This window comes from Chanodichthys erythropterus, chromosome 3 (genome assembly GCF_024489055.1).
Source record: "Chanodichthys erythropterus isolate Z2021 chromosome 3, ASM2448905v1, whole genome shotgun sequence".
Taxonomy (NCBI): Eukaryota; Metazoa; Chordata; class Actinopteri; order Cypriniformes; family Xenocyprididae; genus Chanodichthys; species Chanodichthys erythropterus.
Window position 1 is genome coordinate 7,526,630 of NC_090223.1, and position 21,696 is coordinate 7,548,325.

At 40.7% G+C, this 21,696-nt stretch overlaps 1 protein-coding gene and 1 pseudogene across 4 annotated transcripts; both read left to right on the top strand.

Annotated features, from left to right (window-relative positions):
• Window positions 1-430: 430 nt before the first annotated feature.
• On the top strand, window positions 431-18,542 carry tcf20 (transcription factor 20). 4 transcript variants are annotated; one of them, XR_010894537.1, is made up of 7 exons: window positions 431-732; window positions 7,519-15,406; window positions 15,541-15,634; window positions 15,747-15,796; window positions 17,040-17,133; window positions 17,210-17,603; window positions 17,683-18,542. XR_010894537.1 is itself a non-coding variant. In XM_067380895.1 (6 exons), exons 2-5 carry the CDS (start codon window positions 8,450-8,452, stop codon window positions 17,094-17,096), a joined length of 7,158 nt encoding a protein of 2,385 aa, XP_067236996.1. In that variant the 5' UTR covers window positions 431-732; window positions 7,519-8,449; the 3' UTR covers window positions 17,097-17,133; window positions 17,210-18,542. The 4 variants fall into 4 exon arrangements, 2 of the variants coding, with proteins under 2 accessions (XP_067236996.1, XP_067236997.1); XR_010894536.1 differs by having other exon boundaries at window positions 17,210-17,598; XM_067380895.1 differs by having other exon boundaries at window positions 17,210-18,542.
• On the top strand, window positions 17,701-21,189 carry LOC137002875 (uncharacterized; annotated as a pseudogene).
• Window positions 21,190-21,696: the final 507 nt, after the last annotated feature.

A 21,696-nucleotide genomic window follows, 5' to 3' on the forward strand; every position in this document is an offset into this window, starting at 1 on the left:
TAGGAGCGGCGGCGCGGGTTATTGTTGAGTCGATGGCATGAGCGCGCATTATAAATACAACTGTTACTGTGATCGAATGATCGACACGAGAGCGCGCTATTCATCCAGCCAATCAGAGCGAGACTTTTGTTCTTGTTCGAGAAGCCGTTTATAATCAGCGCGTATTTACAAGATCTGTTTTAACAGACATTAGTACAAATCCAGCTATTATAATCCATAAAATCAAACACACGTGACCAAATGATGCTCGCGATCAGATTTATCAAAATGATGACTGAAAAAAAAAAATTAAAACTCTAAAAATAAAGCTTCCAAAAGGGGTGTTTCTCTCAGAAGAACCATTTTGTGCTCTTAGCATGTTTTAATAATCTGTTGTGCAAAGGTTCGTCCTGGAACCAATCCAGAACCTTTATTTCAGGAGTGTGCTGATGTGATTTCTCTGCTGCTGCTGCTGCGTTGTCGCGTCAGACGCGTGTGCGTGATGGATGCGGTGCGCGCGTGAGGGGGGCGGGAGCGCGTGGACCGCTCGAGCTCCTCTCGTTCGTTTCCTGACGTGAGAAAGACAAAAGGGGGAAAAAAACGGCAGAAGAGAAACGAATCTGAGCTGGTGGGAATATCGAGGCCCGTTCGGTTCCGTGAGGCGGTTGTGCGCGGCGCGGGAGCCGCGGGTCGGTGCAGGCGGAGCAGCGGAGCGCGGGACTCGAGCCCGGGGAGATCAGACGGGCCTGTCCGGTAAAAAACATCACATTATCAGACATTCGTGCTTGGGTTAATGTGGCGTTGTTGTGCTTCCCAGCATCAGTCTGGCTGTTCGTCACGTTCGCCATTTCGCCTCACGATCGCGTGTATTTGCAGCGAAGGCGAGCGTCGATGTGTGTCGCGTTCTGACGCGTTTATAAATCGGCGGATTGTCCGTGTTTATCCAGCATTTCTGCGCGAATCTGAGCCATGCTAAAGCGCTAATGCTAATGTGCTGAGAGGAACGAGTGAGGAGATTTCTAGATTGTTCCTCAATATCATGTCGAGCTCCATCATTAATCCCAGATTGTGATTTCATCTGATGAACACACACTGCAAACTCCTCTGAGCGTCACCACCACCACCATAATCATCCTTGTTGTTGTTGTTATTGTTATTATTTCATCCTGAGGTAATGACAGATGTCACATTAAACTAGTGCTTAGACATTCCTGAAACTGGGAATAGCATCTCACACACACCACAGGTAGACACATTTGCATATCTCAAATCCACATTTCTGCACCTTTATTTGTGTAGCTCTTTATACAGTACAGATTGTGTAATCAAACCCTAAACACACACACTAAACACACACACAGGACTGCATTGGGATTCACTATAGGAAGACTCATAAACTCATTGTGTGAGAGACAATAGACACGCGTCCACATGACTGATGATCCCATTAAAGAGCCTGGGACCCTCATTAAAGACTGCTAATTAAACACACATACCATAGATGGATTACGTCTGTCTGCGCTCGCGACACTTCCCGTCTGTAAGATACAGAGGGATGCTTGACAGGGGTAACTTTGTGAAAACTTTGCCTTATCCGTCCTTAAGTGATCATCCTTCTCTCACTGTTTAATCTGAAAATTTGTGCTACAGCGAGTACGGTAAAATCGAGCCTCTGTGCGAGTGTAATCGAATCGCTGAGAAAACTGGCGTTATCTACATCTGTTTAGTCCATGATTGGTGCGATTTAGGTCCGATTCTCACACCAAGAACGATATCTGTAACGATAACCATAAAGTTTTAACAATCTGCTCTAAGAGAATAGCACAGCACGACTATAACGATAACGACACGGAACGATATCATTGGAATCACTTTTAGAACAATATTTTTCCAGTGGATGAAGGATAAAAACACTGACAGCCAATCAGAATCCATCCTGCTTTAAAGAGATCGCGCATTTAAAGCGGCAGATGAATAAACATCGATAGAGATATAGTGTGTTGGTGTGGACGCTAGTATAGTTATTGTTAAAATTATCATTTCAGTCATTGCTTCGTCAATAAAGTAACAGCTGTCCGTATGTAGGACCCTATGAAATACATTTTGTTTTTCCCAAATAACGTTAAATTTTTTTTCCAGCAAAATTCTGTATTTGTTTATCATCAAGTTGTAATCATTAAAAAGCATGTGCGTAATCAATTGAATTCATTAAACTAATAATTTATTACTATTTTAGCTATTTTAGTAATCGGGCCCTATTAAGTATTTTATTTTTACATTTTATTTTCCCCCCCAAATTCTGTATTTTTTTTTGTTTGTTTATTAAGTTGTAATCATTAAAGGGTTAGTTCACCCAAAAATGAAAATTCTGTCATTTATTACTCACCCTCATGCCGTTCCACACCCGTAAGACCTTCTTTCATCTTCAGAACACAAATTAAGATATTTTTGATGAAATCCGATGGCTCAGTGAGGCCTGAGCAATGACATTTCCTCTCTCAAGATCCATTAATGTACTAAAAACATATTTAAATCAGTTCATGTGAGTACAGTGGTTCAATATTAATATTATAAAGCCACTAGAATATTTTTGGAACATCAAAAAAACTAAATAACGACTTATTTAGTGATGGCCGATTTCAACACACTGCTTCATGAAGCTTCGGAGTGTTATGAATCTTGTGTGTCGAATCATGATTCAGATCGCGTGTCAAACTGCTGAAATCACGTGACTTTGGCGCTCTGAACCACTGATTTGACACACTGATTCATAACGCTCCGAAGCTTCCTGAAGCAGTGTTTTGAAATCGGCCATCACTAAATAAGTCGTTATTTTGTTTTTTTGGCGCACCAAAAATATTCTCATGGCTTTATAATATTAATATGAAGTATTTTATTTTTTACATCAGTTCCATTTTATTTTTTTTATTTCTTCTGTATTGTCTGTTCTATTTTTTTTTTTCTGTATGTTACGTTTGATGATTTAATACAAATTAGGCATGTCAATTTACACAAATTCTCATGATCGATTGTCGTTTAAATTAACAATCAATTAATCGTTAGCCTTAACACTGCAGTGGCATATATTCACCAGCATGACGGGGTACTTTTCTAAATAAAGGGCTAGTAGGATGAGTTGATGTGATCATTTATTAAATGATTTATTTAATAATCAAATATAACAACTAATATGACGCGTTACCAACGCCGCCTCAGATGTGTGTACTGTTGTGAACGCGCTCTTCCTGCAACAACGCGCTGAAAACAGAAACTATCGATTTATTAAAATGGTGTTCTCATTAATGTTATGTAATATGACAGTCCTAATCATAGTTATTATTATTCGTGCATTGCTGTGTGAATGAATGAACACCGGTAAACTGGAGCACTTTGCTAGCGCATTATTTAACTCAAAGAAACACGTTCTATATTAGATTAATCTGATATATACAAAATATACGTAATATTACAGGTTTTATCTGCACGAAATGATGTGAATGTACAAGTGAACTTAAAGCTGCATACTATTCAGAATGTCACATGGTGGACTTCCTGGAGCAACCCGAGGAAACCACTAAACGCCAGCTAAAGCCAAATAATTCACAATGTTTTATTGTCATATTGTTCTCGTTATAATGTTATGTCATATGACAGTCCCAATCATAGTCATTATTAGCTGTGCATTGATGTTTGAGCTGGAGATGATCACGCTTTACTAGAGCATTAATTCTTAACCAGTTTATGAGATAAATCACATCTAGATAGGGCTGCACAAAATAAACACAATATTACAACTCACATTTGCACAAAACAAAAGGCTGTGAATGCACAAACTTTTAGTCATGAAGGCCTATTAACACAAAATGTTCCCAAACATGACTCCATTTATCCTCGTGTCTGCATCATGTGTTTGGCGGTTGAGTGCGCATGACCCTGCTTAATCGATGATTGATAATTATTATGTATTATTGACAATTAATCGTTAACATCCATAATACAAATGTATCATAATTAAAAAATAAGCAAGGCGATGTTCTTCTTCTTGAGCGTTCCTGTGGCACTGGTGTCGTTCATCGTGCTCGAGCTGAACCTGAAGGTTGGGGTCAGTGAAGAGCACATGCACAGGATGTGTTCAGTCTCAGTTTCGTGTTGGATTTGTATTAAGATCCTGAACGAAAGTACACAGACACCATTATGAGAAATATCACTTGAAATGTTTGTCCTGAAGTTCCCAGTTGAGCAGCCGTGTGACTCTGTGTTGTTCATTGACTGAAATAATCCAGATTACAGATGTGTGAAGGGTTTGTGACTGTATTCAGGCACAGGTAGAGTCTGCATGTGTAATCATCACACGGCTTTAACTGAACTACCATGCCATTCGCCACTGAAACCTTATTAAAGCTATTTTTAAACCACGTATTTTCACATCATTTCCTAGACTGCCGGTTGCTTTCATTGTGCTCATTTCCCAGGATCCACAAGCCACGATACACCGTTTTAAAACCTTTTGCAAAATACTGAGTATTGCAGTAACATAAATTGTGATTTATTAACTGCAACTTTGCCTACATATATTTTAATATATATATATATATATGCCTTCTCATATTTTAGATGTATTTTTTTTCATAGAAATTACAGTTGTTAAATAAAAAGGTTTGCACACTCAGTTCAATTTGTTTTTACAATACATATTATGTAATGCAAGCTTAATGTAGGCCGTGTAGAAATTAGGCCTGGGACAATTAATTCTTGCAATAAATGGAGAAATGATTCTGGATTGATTTTGAGATTTTCTGAATGCATGGTGATTCTCTCTCGAATCGATTCTGAGCTTAGTTTTTAACAGCAGATGGCACTGTGTGCTTTAGAAACAGCCTGTAAAATAATGCCTTCTATAAAATAACCATTCATAAAGTTCTAAAAGGTTGAAGCGAATTGCAAGAGTGTTCGCATCCTGAGGTGCAAGTGCATTCTCAGACTCAGCCGAACACGAGCGCTCTTCTTCGTGAGCGTTTGAGCATGTGGTTAAACACTAGCCTAGAGCGCCATCTGCTGTTAGAAACTAAGCTCAGAATCAATTCGAGAGAGAATCATGATGTATTTGGAAAATCTCAGAATCGATCCAGAATCATTTCTCGATTTATTGCAATGATTTACTGTCCCAGCCCTAGTAGAAATGGCATTATACAGATCACTTCTTTGACTCCAATCGCGAGCCAGAGTTGCAGTGCAGACGCGGTGTGATTGCAATTATGTGTCAAATTAACATGTTTATTGAGCCTAAACTGAGCAGAGCAATGTTCATACGCGAGAACACGCTGTATTTACACACTGATCACTACGCGCGTCCCAGAGACACAGATGCAGTAGTAATATCTGAAACCATTCGATGACCATGAAGAGGGGTAATTCCAAATCCCTTTTTAAATTGTCCATTTAGGTCTGTAATATACTGTATTAATGTGCTCTAACAGAAATTTTAAGAAAATTGCCTTGTTTATCCACAATATATGAGGTAAGCAACAACGCTTAAATTAAATTTTCAACCAACCATATTTCATGCTTTCAAAAAAGGGATCAAAGACCCCCCCTTTTTTAAACTTTATTTTAACAGTAAGCGTTGTGCAGAAAGATGGAGGCATGCCTGAGAAATAAATACACTCATTTGGTCATAACCGCACTGCCTGTTGAATTTATAAGGGCTGGAATAAAGAGGTCAGGACGCTTCAGTGCTCTGTCACGTCCGTAACGTTTTAAAGATTAAGTTTATGTCATATAACAATTATAAATGCAAATAACGTGAAACTTTATATGCAAAGCTAAATTATGTTTATGCTTATTGGGATCATCAATTAATTTCACTACTTTGCTCTGAACAACCATAATAAGCGTTACGGACGTGACCGTTACGGACGCTTCATATTAAATCTTATGACTTTGCTACTTTATATTGCTGTGATCTGTTTAGGCTTACCATATATATCAGAAGATACCCAATAATCGCAACACTCTTTGTGCTTTGTTAGTTTTAATATGAAAAAGGTTCAACTTTCAAGTTCAGTCGATTTTATAACAATTTAAACAGCAGATGTTGCTCTTTAATAGCCTACAGCGCGTGACAGATTAGCTACTGCAGATCAAGCGACAGATCAGGCGCACATGAACCGATCTTCTCTTCTTCTCGCCAGTTACAGAATGAAATATGAACATCAGAAGGTAGGCCTATATGATACAGTACAACTTATAGAAGAGCATTGTCTCGTAGGACACGACATGTGTTGGTTTAAAAAAAAAAATGAATAGCCTATTAATCACAATCCACGCGATCAAGCTGACAAAATAAAAATAATAAGATTGCAATGACTTGAAATAAAGTTTGATCATTTTAAATTGTGCAAACTAGCCGAAATCTGTGTGATCATTTAGACACAAAACATAAAACTGACATGATTGCGATTGACAATGCATCAATCGGTTCACCTGACTGTGGGGAAAACATGCGATTTTAAACTTCTTTATGATAAACATTAATATTTGTCAATGTATTTTATCAAGCAGTTCTGTAAGAAGGAAAATCATGGTCTCTAAATTGATTCTTGAACGCACACGCTTGAGAAAGACCTTTTGCAAATCAGAGTGTAAAGTTAAGTAAAACGTTGATAAATTGTGCAGTCTTACCATACAGTATTTGGTGGTTTAAATGTTTGCTTGAGGTCTCTGTGAAAGTTTTAAAGCAGTATTCTGTGCCGCTTTTAGACCAGTCACATCCGTAACGTTTTTTTCCTCATTTATGCAAACGAAAAATGAAATAAAATTATTATATAATGCTCTGTGGAGAGGCAACCCTTCTTCATTCGGTGGGCAGTATTACTTTTGGTTTGCGCAGTGTAATTCACAGAATTCCTAAAATATATGTTGACACCTAAAACTGACTTTTTTTTGTCACGTCCGTAATGCTGTATATTTCCCTCAACTAAAATATAAAACTATTGTATAGACTGACATTTTTCTAAAGTCTGGACTCCTTTAGTAAGGGATTATGAAAAGTTGATGGTTCAATATGTTGGTCTCGTAAAGCTGAACAATTGTAAAGCCTCAGGCCAGAAACTTACTTTATACTAGTATGCAAGCGAGAACAGAATGATTGCCATTGCAAATGTGCTGTCCTGCTGAACATGTATAATGTATGTTATTGAGATGATAATGTACTCAAGGGGGCGATTGTTTATTTCAGATGCCTGTGCCATTAAATCAGATTCAGATAGGTGCTGTAAACATGTCAACTTTAACTGGCTGCGCTATAGCACCCTTTGCGGTGTAAAAAAATACTTATATTTTAAACTTTCTAAATTATAAACCATCACGTACAGCCAGCTGTCACACTCATCATCGCAGAAAATATGTTTTAGAGTTTCATGGCAATTCAAATGTTTGGTTGTACTTGTAGATTGACTATAGACAAATTGACTCTAGGCTAAGTTAAATATGAATGTAGCACTAAAGCAAACTGTTGCTGTGTTTTCCCTGTGTTTTCAGACCGTCTCAAGCTTCCCGTTTCAAGAGAGAGAGAAAGACATATTGAAAGGATCGGATAAAACGAGCAACTGGATGGCGTGTCACTGACCATGGAAAACCTGAAGCTAGGACCAGCTAGAATGAAATACACCGTACTGTAACGGACAAGGATTTGACGAACAAAGAAACAAAACAACAATCCTGCTGGAGTGGAACTAACATGGGAAAAGATAAATGTTTGAATGCAGCTGGAAAATATTTGTTGGCAAAGACCTTAATGGAACATTACTTGAGAGAGTGCCGAAAATCCCTGTTACACAGGAAATATGAAAAGAAATCATGATCTTGAAGTATTGATCTTTCTCAAGCTATTTTCAGTGTCAGTGAATACATGTGCCAACTGGAGAAATATTTAGTTTTTTTGTTGCAAACCAGTCAATGAACTATTATAATAAAACTGCATGGCTGCTACCCACATCCATTCGCACAGTTACCAAATGGCAAAGAGACCTTTCACACTACAGTATCAAGATATTGACATTCTTGTGATGAAACGTAATTGAGTTGTAATTTTGGAGGAGTATTTTTACCTCTTGGCTAATAGACAATTTGTGACAATACTGAACTTTCATTCACTATCTTTTTCCAGAGCTCTTTGGATCTAGTGCCAAACCACAGTGGCAGTTGTGACACCATTTTTTGAATGAATTGAGGCTGCTGCATTTCCCATCTTTACATTGTTTACTGTTTACTTTTTAACTCGAGCAGCAAATTCAGCTCAAAGCTCAGTTTTGATTAGCAGACATTTGCTGGGGCGACCTACATTGCTGCTACAGATGTGTCTTTGTTTCTTTAATGTGAAGCTAATACTAAACATTCCAGTTTGCCATTTGGATCCTTTTCATAAGAAAGATTGCTAATAACTGCTTTTGCAAAACTTTAAATCACAAAAATGCAGAATTTCCCAAACAGTCCAGTCCCTATTCATCCAGGGTTTAGCCGGGGAGGAAGTGTCGTCAGTTCCCCGTATCAACCCCACCCTTCAGACCTTCAGATATCCCCCAGAACCTCCGAGGACTATGCGGCCTTGCAGCAAGCTCAGCCTAACCTGCAGAGTCATGGGCAGCACCTGCACCTGCGAAGCCAACAGCATCTTCTACACGCTCCTCCTATACACAGCTATGGATCCAGAAGATCAACTGGAGAGATGACGCAGGGAAACACTCACAGTGGAGGAGGAGGGGGGAACTCTTACCGTAAAGACAGTGTGGATTATTATTTTTCAGTGAGTGGGCGAGAAAGAAGCAGAAGAGGCGGAGCAGCGTATGGTGCAGGATTTAGGTACACAAACATGGATGGGCATGCACCTCATCAGTACCAACACTTATCTGGTTCAGGGCCGTCTTCTGGAATGATTTCTCCATACTCTATTGATTATGGCTCCAGCAGTGGCTCTGCAGTTGGGGGTAGTAATAGCGGCAGCACTGGTTCCTTTTCTCCTTCCCAGCAATACAGTATGACTCATAGTACTTCAGTACAATCAGGTGCTCAAATGCATCAACGCCAGCATGGTCAGAAATATTCCCCACATCAAGGATTACACCAAGGTCAGCATCACCGGACATACCCGCTTTCTGGAAACAGGATACCCCCTCAGTTTGGACACTATGCCCCCATTAATGCAACCTCAGGCTCTACTGGAATGTATAACTCTCCACCGCAAAGATACGACGTGATCAGCAGCAGCAGTACGGATGCCAAAATGAATAACTCACCTACTCAGTCTAATCCAAATACTCATACAAGTTCATCTGCTTCAAACAGCTGTGAGAATATGGGACAAAGCTACTCATCGTCTGCTCATCCTCCATATTCGCCCCAGTCTCAGTCCCTTCATAAGCATGCTCCCCATTCCCAGCGTACCTCTCAGCACAGCACTGGAGCAGGTTATGACCCTTCCCTCAAAATACAGCACCAAGGACACCTGCAAACCAAACTGCCCCATTCATCTGTCTCCTCTAGCCCTGCTCTGCCTTCACAACCCCCTCAAGACCTCACCAAATCTCCTATGCATTCCCAAAATCAACAGGCTAACATTCATCAAAACTTCAGCCCCATATCTAATCCCTCCCCTGCTCCGTCTGCTGTACAGTCTCCAAGCTGCAGCTCCTCTTCGTCTCCACTATTGGGGAGTTCAGAGGGAAATAGTGCAGCTACTCATCTGCAGACGTCATCACACCCCTCTGTTTCAAACACTCGCAGCAGCCAAAGCCATGGACGTCTTCTGCAGGCTGTACCTCAGCTGAGCCCCACTCCCAATTCAAATAGCAGTATCAGTAGTTGCGGTAGTGGTGTAGGAACTAAAATGGCTGGTTTGAACCACAGTGCAGGGATTGGTCATGCTGCCATGAGTCAGAACCGAATGGGACTAGGTCTTCGGGGCGGTCCAGGGGACGATGGCTCCCTGTACCCTCATGACAAACTCTTGCAGGATCCTGGTCTAAATAGTCTAAATGCTCTGACCTCTCAAGTGGAAAATCTACCTAATACAGTGCAGCACATGCTGCTAACAGACACCGTGCTGCCTCAGAGGAAGAGCAGAGACAGTGCACATCACCTTCAGATGCAGCAGGGATCACAGTCTTTACCGAGCAACCAAAACAAATCTGGAAATTCCAGCGCCAGTGGTCAGACCTCAGCGAATGAAAACAGTTCTGAGATGCTGGAAACAAAAGGGCATCAACAATTAGAACGTAAAAGAATTAGGCAGGCAAGTGGAACAAGCAATGAATCTGAGCCACAGAGCTACCCATCATCACAGAGTCAGATGCCATCAGAACAGGCATTGAATCTCCAGGTCAACACTGGAGTCATTTCAACAGCTTCAAAACAATCGTCTACTAGAGAGTCTCAAACAAAGACACCAGAAACCCTGACTCCCTCCTCCTCTTCACCACCATCAGTTCAACCTTCTGCAGAACACAGCCCAAAACAACAAGTGTATCCCCCTGCTCCACCATCTCCCGTTCACTCAGCACATCCAAACTGTGTGGCAGAACGAGACCTTGATAATAAAGATAATGGAATGAAGGGAAGACAAATCAAAATGATAAAAGATGAAGATAGTGAAGTTGAAAGTGCAGGTCCTCCCTGTGATAGAGAAAATTCAGAGAGTAGACTGTCAGTCTCTCCATCACATGATGAAGCAGAGACAGATGCACAACAATTTGAAAACCCGAGTAAAAATGTGAATGTTTCAGAGCAGCATAATGTTGGAGGTGTTGGGGTTATTGTCTCTGCTCGTTCTGAGCTGAATATTGAATCAAGCAAGCACACTGAAGCCAAACCTCCACGATATGGTGTTTCTCATTACCCAAACAAACACAGCAATCCCGAGGAGCGACGTGACGTCAATGTCTTGAGAGAGACAAGAAATCACAATGGAGAGGGCGAGATGTGCATGGAAACATATGTGTCACAATATGATATTTCCCTTAAACAAGAATTTGGCCAAAACATCCCCTCTGTTCAATCTCACCCAGTGTCATTTAAATACAGTAATCCCGAGGTACATTACAATTCCACGAAGAGCAAGGGAAAGGTAGGATTAGGAAGTGGTATGGGTGCAAACAGATGCCAGAATTATCAGCTGCAGGCCAGCTATGGGTCTATTGCCAGGAAGGAGATTGGGGTTTTTGCTTTGGAGGGGGGGAGAGGTATCGTCTCAAGAAGTCAGGATAGCAGTTCTCAGTTTCAGCAATCGTTTCCAAGTCTGTTGCAAGAAGTCCTCCAAGGTCATCACTTAGATCGACGCTATGGACGGCCCGACCAGACATCTAGTGCTCATCAACAACCTCAAGACACATCCCAGCAACGTTATCAAACTAGACTACCTTACAGTATGATTGAAAATTTGAGTTCTACTGCAATGAGCTCTCAAACAGTTATGGGTGGACTTAATGTCCAGTTCAATCAAATGGCCTCTGGAAAACCACCAAGTTCAAGCCAAAATAAGGGACCAGATAATGAGATTATTTTAGGCCCTCCTCATCCCTCTTGGGATTCTGAAGCACATAAGCCCAACGTAACACATGGGATCTCCCTAGAAAAAGGCAAAACCAGTCTGTCTCCAAGCCAGTCCACCCACATGCAGCAGTCTCTAGATCTCACAACAGGAGCCCCTCCAAAGCACATTAATTTGGCTGACTATTCTTTGCAGCACAGAAAATCCTCCAGATATGGTACCTCTCCTTCTGCTGTGGAACAACTGCTTTTACAGGAAGCTGAGCCATTGGCATGCAGTGTAGGTCCCATCAGTCACACTCAATCTCAGACATCCTCGGCCTCAGGAAGGCGCTCAGTAATCTGTGATGTGTCCCCTTCTCGGCGAACAACACCAGAAAGAGAGAGAGGGCACTCTGGGACCTCTGGACCTTCAGTCATTCAGCAGCCATTTTCTTCTTCTGGATCAAACGATCAAGAATGCTGCAAGGAAGAAATAAAAGCAAAGAAAGCACAAAACAAGGAGGACTCATCAAAGATTGAAACTGCAGGTCAGAACAAAGATGGTTACTGCAGCACGTCACCCAGTAAGGAATCTAATAAGCCCCTTCATGCCCCTGTAGATGTTGATTCTGACTTAGAAAAGACCAGCAGAGCCAAAGGCAACAATGAAACCACCAGCAACATGCCATATGTTTCACAAATGTCCTTGAATCCTTTGTCCTCACCACCGAGACACCAGTCATTCTCACAGGCAGTTGATGGTTTCAGAGCATATGGCTTCAGTGACACCATGGATGGACCAAAAATTATCTCCCATCCTACGCCTCATCGACCATTCCACACAGTATCAGCATATTCTAAAACCACACCCTCTACTAACAAGTTACAAGTGTTTCCACAGAGTTTACCCCCTCAAGACAGACCTGACTGGACTCCTGACAGGCAAAGGCTAAGAGGTATGGACAGGCACATTCTTCAGAGACTCCCTGAACAGAAGTGTAAATCCCAAACTTCAAGTGATATTCTGCCTAGTCAGCATCACATATCTCGGCAGCACTCTTATCCCAGTTCACACTTTGACATGAAAATATGGGATGCTTATCCCGAAAGAGATGGAGCTGGACAACCACCCACTGCAGTCCCTCGTGAGTATGTTAATTCTCAACCAGTCACAAATGCTGGCCTTAAACTTGGAGAAGAGGACATCTCAGATAAGAGTGCAGAAGACACTGCCAAATCTTTCCACTCAGTGTCTCCAGCTGGTGCTATTAGTCCTGCTGGGCACACCGGTAAGCCTATCCAAGGGATTCAGCAGGGGCAGAGACCAACCAAAACTGGAGCATCGGCTGAAACCAACCCTTTAATCATGAGAAGGAGAGTTAGATCTTTTATTTCTCCTATTCCAGCTAAGAGGCAGCATCAGGATGTTCCAGGTCAGCGGCCAGGATCAGCTTATCACTCCCCACTCTCTCAGTCCCACTCTGATTCTAGACTTGCAACCAACAATTGTTCTAGCAGTACTGATGCTCAGCCAAAATTGCCATCTCCTAAGACACAGCATTCTATATCCAGTGGAAACTCACCTCCTCAGTCTAAAGCAAAGTTTCTTCCCTCAAGAAAGGGTCGTGGTCTAAAACTTGAGGCAATCGTGCAGAAAATTACTCCCAGTGTGAAAAAAAATGACTTCAACAATAGTCATGTGGAATCTGACTTCTTGGAAGTACCTCATTACACCTCTGACATACCAGACCCTGAGGGTGGAACGTCATTTGCTAGTGTTCCTCAAGGAGAGGATGCCTGTTTATCTTACCTAGATGATTCTCATACTTTAGAGGATCTTATGCCATACAGAGCAGTTGAAGATGCATTCTCTTGTGATTCTCAGTCTCTCAAACCAGGTGCGACAGCTTCTAGCAGTAGTACCCTCAGAAGTTTGCCAAAAGATTTTGACTTTGGATTAGGTGCTGCTGGAACATCAGGGTCCTTGGTGGGTGAAAATGATAAGGATGATTTTACTTTGTTAGGACCCCTTCCACCAGCTCCTCCATTACCTTGTCCTGTACAGGGATCCCCTCCTCCATCTTCATCTGCATTGTCTGACATACAGCAGTTCACAAACACTTATCAACAGCTGGAAACCCGGCGAAGTGAGCAGTCGGCTGCTAACCTGCTTAGGCAGAAACTGCAGGAGACTGGCATGGGTTTTGATGATTACCCAGGTGGGGATTACTATGGGACCACTACTGGCCATAGTCAAAGCCCTGGGCACCACCTTCTGTCCAGAGCTCCTCCGCACCAGATGACTTCTCTCAGGTTGACAAGTTCAGAGTCTAAACCATCTGAAAATATTGTGCCCAAAGGTTATTTCCCATCAGGGAAGAAAAAAGGTCGCCCAGTAGGCAGTGTGAATAAGCAGAAACGTGCCCAAGCACAAATTCAGACTGCAGCAACAAGCATACCTGCCGCTCCTCTTCCCTCACCTACAGCTGTACCTCAGTCTGTCCCAGTCCCAAACACTGCAGGTGAAGTGCCTGAAGTATCAACACCACCTGACCAGAAACCCTGTCCATCTTTGGTCCCTCCTGCTCAAACCCAGGTGGTGAAGGTGGATGTAGAGAGTGAAGAGACCCAGCCAGAGTTAGATTTGAAGCCGGCTAAACATAAACAGAGAAAGGGGAAAGAGGGCAACGAGACTGCTGGCTCAAGTGGCAATCAGCGAAGGAGAAGGAGAGGAATGGCTTCCAAAGAGGAGCTGGACACTCAAACGAGTAGTAGGGGAAGCATGAGCCTGTGTGGTATATTTTCAGATGCCAGGAATAATGTTTTTGCTCCTTACATACATGTGGAGAAAAAGGTAGCAGAGATCGGGGCAGTCTGTACAATTATTAATGCAGAGGATGAAAAATCAAAAGGTGGAGGTAAAGCTGGTCACTCTGGGGTTGATGGCCAGTTAAATACACCACTGTCATCACAGCTTGTGAGAAAAGAAAAGGAAAATGAAAGAACAAAAGAAAATTGGGTTTCAGAGCAAGTTGATTCTGCCTTGCAATCAGGAAAGACACTTCCTACATCTGGATATGTTCTGCAAGGGCCCGTGACATCAGAGACTGGGCACACTGGTCGCCTGTTATGCTGTCTTTGCCAGAAATGGGCCAACTACAAACATCTCGGGGATCTCTATGGTCCTTTTTACCCAGCTGAATATGCAGCCAAGCTCCCTAAGAATCAACCTCAAGTCCGACAAACCTTGTCCCAGCATGGGGCAGCTACCACAGGTTCCAGTGTGACATCCATCCCAACAGACTCGACTCCCCAGGATACATTATTACAAGACTCACAAAATGTCAAGTCATCTACTGATAGCGATTGCACAGTAAGTCAGGCAACAAACCCAACATCCCCGGCCACCACCATTGGCACTGTCTCTCCCAGCATGGGTGAAGAAATGGCTTTTCTCCATGCTAAGACCAGCAGCGTTACCTCAAAGGTAACTGCTCACACCTGGGATCCGGCTGCAGAACTTGTGAGTGGGCTGGGTACTTCAAATGTACAAGAACTGGATAGTGAAATCATACTGAAGCAGTTGCATGTCGAAAGTTCACAACAAAGGCCCCAACACAGAAAACTGACATCCCATCCACGCTTCAAAAGAAGACATAAGTCCAGTGAAGATTTACCTCGAACTGTCCCCATCAACAGCAAAGCCTCCCTGCCCTTCCAGCCTCCCCCACCCAGCCTGGACTCTCTGGGCCCCATGGCCCAACTGGCCCAGCTCCCACTAGTGCCTCTGGACCCTGAGGAGCTGTGGGTGCACGAGGGCTGCATCGTTTGGACCAGTGGCATATACCTGGTCAATGGGAGACTGTATGGCCTTCAGGAGGCACTAGATGGTGCTAGAGACACAGTGAGTATAAAGTTCTGCAGCTTGTTTTGCAAGGCTTGTTGTAATGCGTCTTATTGCTGTAATATTGACGTATTGTTTATGTTAGTTCTTGCTGTTATAGTTTCTCTTTACTTTTGATTATTTCCACTCCTCAGAGCTGCTCTCATTGTGAGATGGTAGGCTCCACTCTTGGCTGTTACAGTAAAGGCTGCACCCTGAGGTACCACTACCTTTGTGCCATAGAAGCAGGTGAGATGTGACGTCGCTTTGACCTGCACTTGTTTTATTAAAGCAAAATGCACCAGTCTTTAATCAGATGAGTGACTGACATTAAATTTCTTTTTTTACTCTCAAACTAAAGATTGCTCTCTAAATGAAGACAACTTTTCTCTGAGGTGTCCAAAGCACAAGGTAAGAGAACAAGACTTCACAATTAATATGGAAATGTGGTCACAATTTACAAAATATTTATCTCATTTTAGTTAAATCACAGCAATGAATTAAGAATTCGATCCCACGACTTAATTCTTTCCCTTGTTTTAGTAAATCATGGCCACAATTTACTAATTTGTTCCCAAATTTTAGATAAATCTTGGCTACAAATTAATAACTTGTTCCTTCAACTTAATTTGTTCCCTAGTTAAATTTAAATCATGGCCACAAATTAATAATTTGTTCCAGCGACTTAATTCGTTCCCTAGTTTTATTTAAATTGTGGCCATTAATGAATAATTTGTTCCCTCGACTTATTAATGTTCCCTCGTTTTGGTAAATTGTGGCCATTAATGAATTAATTCCCATGAATTGTTAATGAATTCCCTCATTTTAGTTATATTGTGGCCACAAAATAAGAATTTGTTCCCACAAATTAATTTGTTTCTTCATTTTAGTTAAATTGAGGCCATGCTTTACTAATTATTTAATCATAGCCACAAATTAAGAATTTGTGCCCTCAGTTTATTCCCTTGTTTTATTAAATCCTGGCCATGATTTATTTTTATTTAAGAATTTATTTCCTAGTTTTTAATAAATCATGGCCACAATTTACTAATTCGTTGCCTAATTTTAGTTAAACAGTGGCCACGAATGAAGAATTTGTTCCCGCAATTTACTAATTCATTCCATCGTATTTTTTAATTCATTGTCATGAATTAATTAATTCCCATGACTTATTAATTAATTCCCTCATTTTTAGTTAAATCGTTAATTCAAGAGTTTGTTCCCACAACTTAATTAATTCCCTTGTTTTAGTTCAAGCGTGGTCACAAATTAAGAATTTGTTCCCTCGACTTAATTTGTTTCCTAGTTTTTAGTAAATCATGGCCACAATTTACTAATTCGTTGCCCAGTTTTAAGGTAAATTATGGCCATGAATGAAGATTTTGTTCCCACGACTTGTTACCTCATTTTAGTTAATTTGTAACCACGATTTACTAATTATTTCCCTTGTTTTACGAATTAAGAATTTGTTCCCTCATTTAATTATATCTTCACTTATATCTTTTAGTAAATCACGGCCGCAGTTTACTAATTGTTTGGATTTAACTCACACGAGGGAATGAATTTTTAATTCATGGTCATGATGTATCTATTTTCTGAGTGCATCATTTTTTTCCAGTGTGCATTAGTGTACATATGCCTTCTGTCTTGACAGAGCAACCGAATTGCCAAGCCTGGAGCCGTGTATCTGGAGCAGTCAGAGAGAGGATGAACACACACTCCACACGAGCCACGCACAGATCAGACACGTGAGTGGAAGTCTGCTAGATTCTGTCATCAATCCCTGTGCATCCGCTGATCTGTACCTGTGCTGTGCTTTCCCAGCAGACAGATCCGCGCCTGACTGTGCGAGCTTCAAGTGGGAATGCCTTCATGCTTCCAGATGGGAGTTACCATGGTTACTGATGGATACATTTTGGAATGTAAAGTTCAAAGACTTTTTCTAAAGAACACTAATAACCGGGAAAACTGGCATGTCGCTGATGGAGGTTTTCCATTTATCACCTGTTCTGTGGTGGACAGAAGATGGACCTTCCTCTGAGATGAAGAAACGCTAACTGCCTTTTAAAAACAACAATTCCGTTTGACGTTTGAGTCTGCTGTCGTCATCTTTTATCTTTGTTATAGTTCATTCTGCTACAAACGGAGCGGTGGAGCTCCGCCTTGGGAACAAGAGAACGGGACCATGTGGACAGAAGGAAAGAGAGAAAGAGGCAGTGTATTTACACCAGTTATATGTAGTATTTTATCATAACCCATATTATCATTATTTTAAACATCACTATTGTTTTAATCAGTATTTTAGACCGAATTCTGAGCGATTGATGGAATGTCCGTATCAGGAGGACCCGTTATGACATCATACTCGGTGACATCACGTGGAACGGAAGTCCAGTTGCCACAGAGACATTGTTGTCATGGAGACGCACATATATTGCCTTCGAAGGTGTGCCTGTGTGTGTGTGTGAGAGAGAGAGTTTTGCTGTGTGTGTTTGCTTGTTTGTGTCTGTTTTTGCTCCTTTGATAAGTGTTCTTATTTTCCACCTCCAAGAGTTTTGTGCTATAGATGAGAGAAAGGAGAAGCAAATGGACAACATTGCATTATTTTTCAAAGTTATGAACGTGTTCAGATGAAGTCTGGCATTAGGAGCTGCACTCGGACTCCTGAGTTTCCGTGGGATTTGAAGGGGTCGAGCTGACCATGACAAACATTCCGGGAAAAGCAGTGCAGAACTCCATCTCCAGAACAATCGCTGTCATTTTTTTAAAAAATTCTTTTAAAAATAAGAACACGAAGAAAAGAATCACCATATGAAAACATGTACTAGAAAACTGTCAATATGCTTCTGACTCATGAATACAGTTATACAAATGAGAACTGTTGTGTGTGTCTCTGTTCAGACCAGTTTACTTCCCATACATGTATGCATTGAATAATTACCTGGATAACCTGCTCAAACTCATTCACTATTCTGATGTTGAAATGGAGTGCAACAGTTGGGATCTGGAAGTTCACATTGATTTTTAATGACATAAACCTAGTTTCTGTTGCAACAGAAACTATTGCCTCTGTCTTTTCCAGCACATTAGACTCAGTTGCTCCTTTGCATTTAAAAAAGATTTAGGAAATTAATCCAACGCCGTGGTACAACGAGCACACTAAGGCCCTTAAGAGAGCAGCCAGAAAAATGGAGCGCAGCTGGAAGAAAACGAAACGAAGTTTTTTTGCATTTCGTGGAGAGAGAGAATGATTGCATACAGAAAGGCCTTAACTGCTAGATCTGCCTATTTTTCAAAACTTTTAGAAGAAAATAAACACAACCTTAGGTATTTATTTGATACAGTGGTTAAATTAACAAGAAATAAAGCTTCAACCTCTGATGTTTCCAAACAGCACAGCAGTAATGACTTTATGAACTTCTTTACTTGCCAGATTGACAATATTAGAGAAAATGTTATAACCATGCAAACTATGGAATTTGTGGTGAAAAACTACATTACCCATGAGGCTGTACAGAAATTACTGTAGTATTTTCTGTATATATATATGCATATTTTGCAATTAACTTAAGAGATATTGTTTTATATGCATGTATATATATATATATATAATCAACATTTTTAAATTAGTATTTTTATATTCCTCCATTTTTAGTTTGATTATGCTGTTCGCAATGCTTCTTGGGATTGTAGTTCTTTCCCTCACTGAAGTTCACAATCATGTATCTTTGTCTTATTGTCTGATTTTAAAATACTTTGTTGCTTCTTTTCAAAGTTTGTAACGGTATAACTCTGTTACAAAGATTTTTTTTTTTTTTAATTTCTATGGGAAAAAAGGCTTCTGGATAAAGTGGGTGGGCAATGATGTGATTCATGTTACCAGTCTCAATCCAAATGGCTTTTTTGAAAACTTTTCAGTACTTTTGGGCTTGATGAGCATGTACTGTCACACTACTCTTTAGTTTTCTCTGCCGTATCTTTATCTGTGTTCTTCTGGACGGTTTTTGTGTATTTTTATGTCATTAGCCAATCACTGTTCTCATTTTCCTGCAGTCCTAAAGTCATTTGTCACATGATCATTTAGCTTGAGTGGATTGGCTCAAAACACCGTCTGTGTTCAGAAAAGCACACTACCACACTGCTCGTACTATTGCTGCAGTATCTAGTGTACTGGGTCAGAATAGACCTTGATTTGATTGGTATTTAAAATACTAAACTTTGATAATTGATAATTGATTGATAATGATAATTTGGCAATACTCAAATTATGTTTAATGAAAATAAAATTATATTCATGCTTTTGTTGAACACACAGAAATGAAGTTGTTTAGACTGGATAAAGAAGGTGAAAGTGATGAAGGTGGACTGGACAGAGAGAAGTGGAAGAGCTCGTGTAACACGAGAGGAAAAACTGTGTCTATATGAGCCCAATCTACAGAGAGTAAAATGAGTCTGAGTCACTATATATCAACTCTAGCTGGATTTAAACACTAGTTCAGATCAGAGGAAGTTCTCGACCACAGGAGGAGCTGATGATGATTAAAGGAGGAGCTGTAACTATATAATGAAGAGAAAGACTGACAGAAACAGAAAATGGCTGATCAGTGTGATCTGTGTCTGCTGGGACTGATCATTCTCTCTTCACTTCTCACAGGTAAAGAAATCTGGATTTTCTCTAAAGACATTTAGTGGAATTAGTGTGGAAAGAGTTGATTTGAACATGCTCAGTTTATTCTTGCACACATTCACGTTGTGATCTCAGAGTTGTGTATTGATACATACAGATCATACTGTATTATTCCTGATACTGGACATAGAGTCACTCAAACCTCTGATGATCAACAATTATCTTCATATTCAGAGATTTCAACAGCTACATGATCAAGACAAACACTTTATTCTGAGACTGTGATGATTGTGTTCATGAGGAAAAATACTGGATGATCTGCATCTTCTGCTTTTTATGTTTTATATCTTCATTTGTTAATATATATCATGATGATCAGTCAAATATACTGTTTCAGGTACCAGTGGAGTGAATGATGATCGTGTGTTCATCAGTTCTGGTGAAAATGTCCGTCTGCCCTGTAATAATGCTCTTTCTGACTGCAAATCAACTACATGGATCTATAACAGTTTCAGACATTCAGAGACAGTTGAACTGATTGATCGAGGGATAAAGAATAAAGACACAGAGAGACATGAGAGACTGAGTCTGGGGTCTGACTGCTCTCTGAACATCAAGAACGTCACAGAAGAAGATTATGGATATTACAGATGCAAATAATATGTGAATGGAGAACAACAAGGAACTGATGAATATGTTTATCTGCATGTTCTTCATGGTGAGTTTATGATTATGTGATCAATTTAAAAAGAGCAGATTCTCCCTTTAAACTCACATGATGATTGAAGAGTCTGTGATTTGTGTCTTGTGTTCAGTTTCAGTGTCTCCATCATCATCATCATCATCATCATCATTACAGACTGAGATCAGTCCAGGTCGCTCTGTGACTCTCTCCTGTCGGTTGTATTCATATGATGGATTCTTCTGTCATTATTGGGTCCGTTCTGAGCGATTTCAGCTGTTGTGGGTGAATCAGGCTGGTGTTGATCTGAAGACAGACTCCAGATATCAGATATTATTCTCATCAGATCACTGTATCATCACTCTGACTACAACACTCCTGAATGAAGATGACAACAGAGAGTGGAGATGTCAGCTTACTCTCAGAAATCAATCCAAGACCTCAGTCAGATACACTGTCAAGTATTCAGGTGAGAAACAACTATTACTACTGTAAAATATGATGTTAATGTCCTACAGATGAACATCTGAACATTCATCTTCTGCAGCATCAGAAACTGAAGTCAGTGTGACTGCTGGATCATTATTCAGAGGTACGACACGTTCATTTCTACTGACAGATTTACACCATTAAACTATCAGTCAGTCTGTAAATGCTTCATCCATAACTGTTCATAGTTGAATCCCCTTGACTTCAGTCATATCCAGTTTCTCTTCTTCTTCTTCTTCCACACATGTTTCCTGCAGTGATTGTGATGATTGTTGAGATGGCAGTGTTTGCTGCTCCTACTGTGATTCTTCTTCAGATCATCTGTGCAAGAAGAGCTGGTGAGTTTGAGCTTCACACAATCTGATGATTCACACTCATCTGATCTGGATCAATCATGGTAAAAACACATACGAGAGGTCAGTCAATGCTTTTATTTTGCAGGGAGGAAGGACTCGCAGCACCCAGAGGAAATAGAGATGCCTACAATATTACAATAAAATACTGCTGAGTTTG

Excerpts from the sequence above, each read along its gene's own strand:
- tcf20 (XM_067380895.1), top strand. The coding sequence starts at position 8,450 with ATGCAGAATTTCCCAAACAGTCCAGTCCCTATTCATCCAGGGTTTAGC. Across the intron at positions 15,407-15,540 it reads TAGATGGTGCTAGAGACACA|AGCTGCTCTCATTGTGAGAT; the intron begins GTGAGTATAAAG and ends TCCACTCCTCAG. Across the intron at positions 15,635-15,746 it reads CCTTTGTGCCATAGAAGCAG|ATTGCTCTCTAAATGAAGAC; the intron begins GTGAGATGTGAC and ends CTCAAACTAAAG.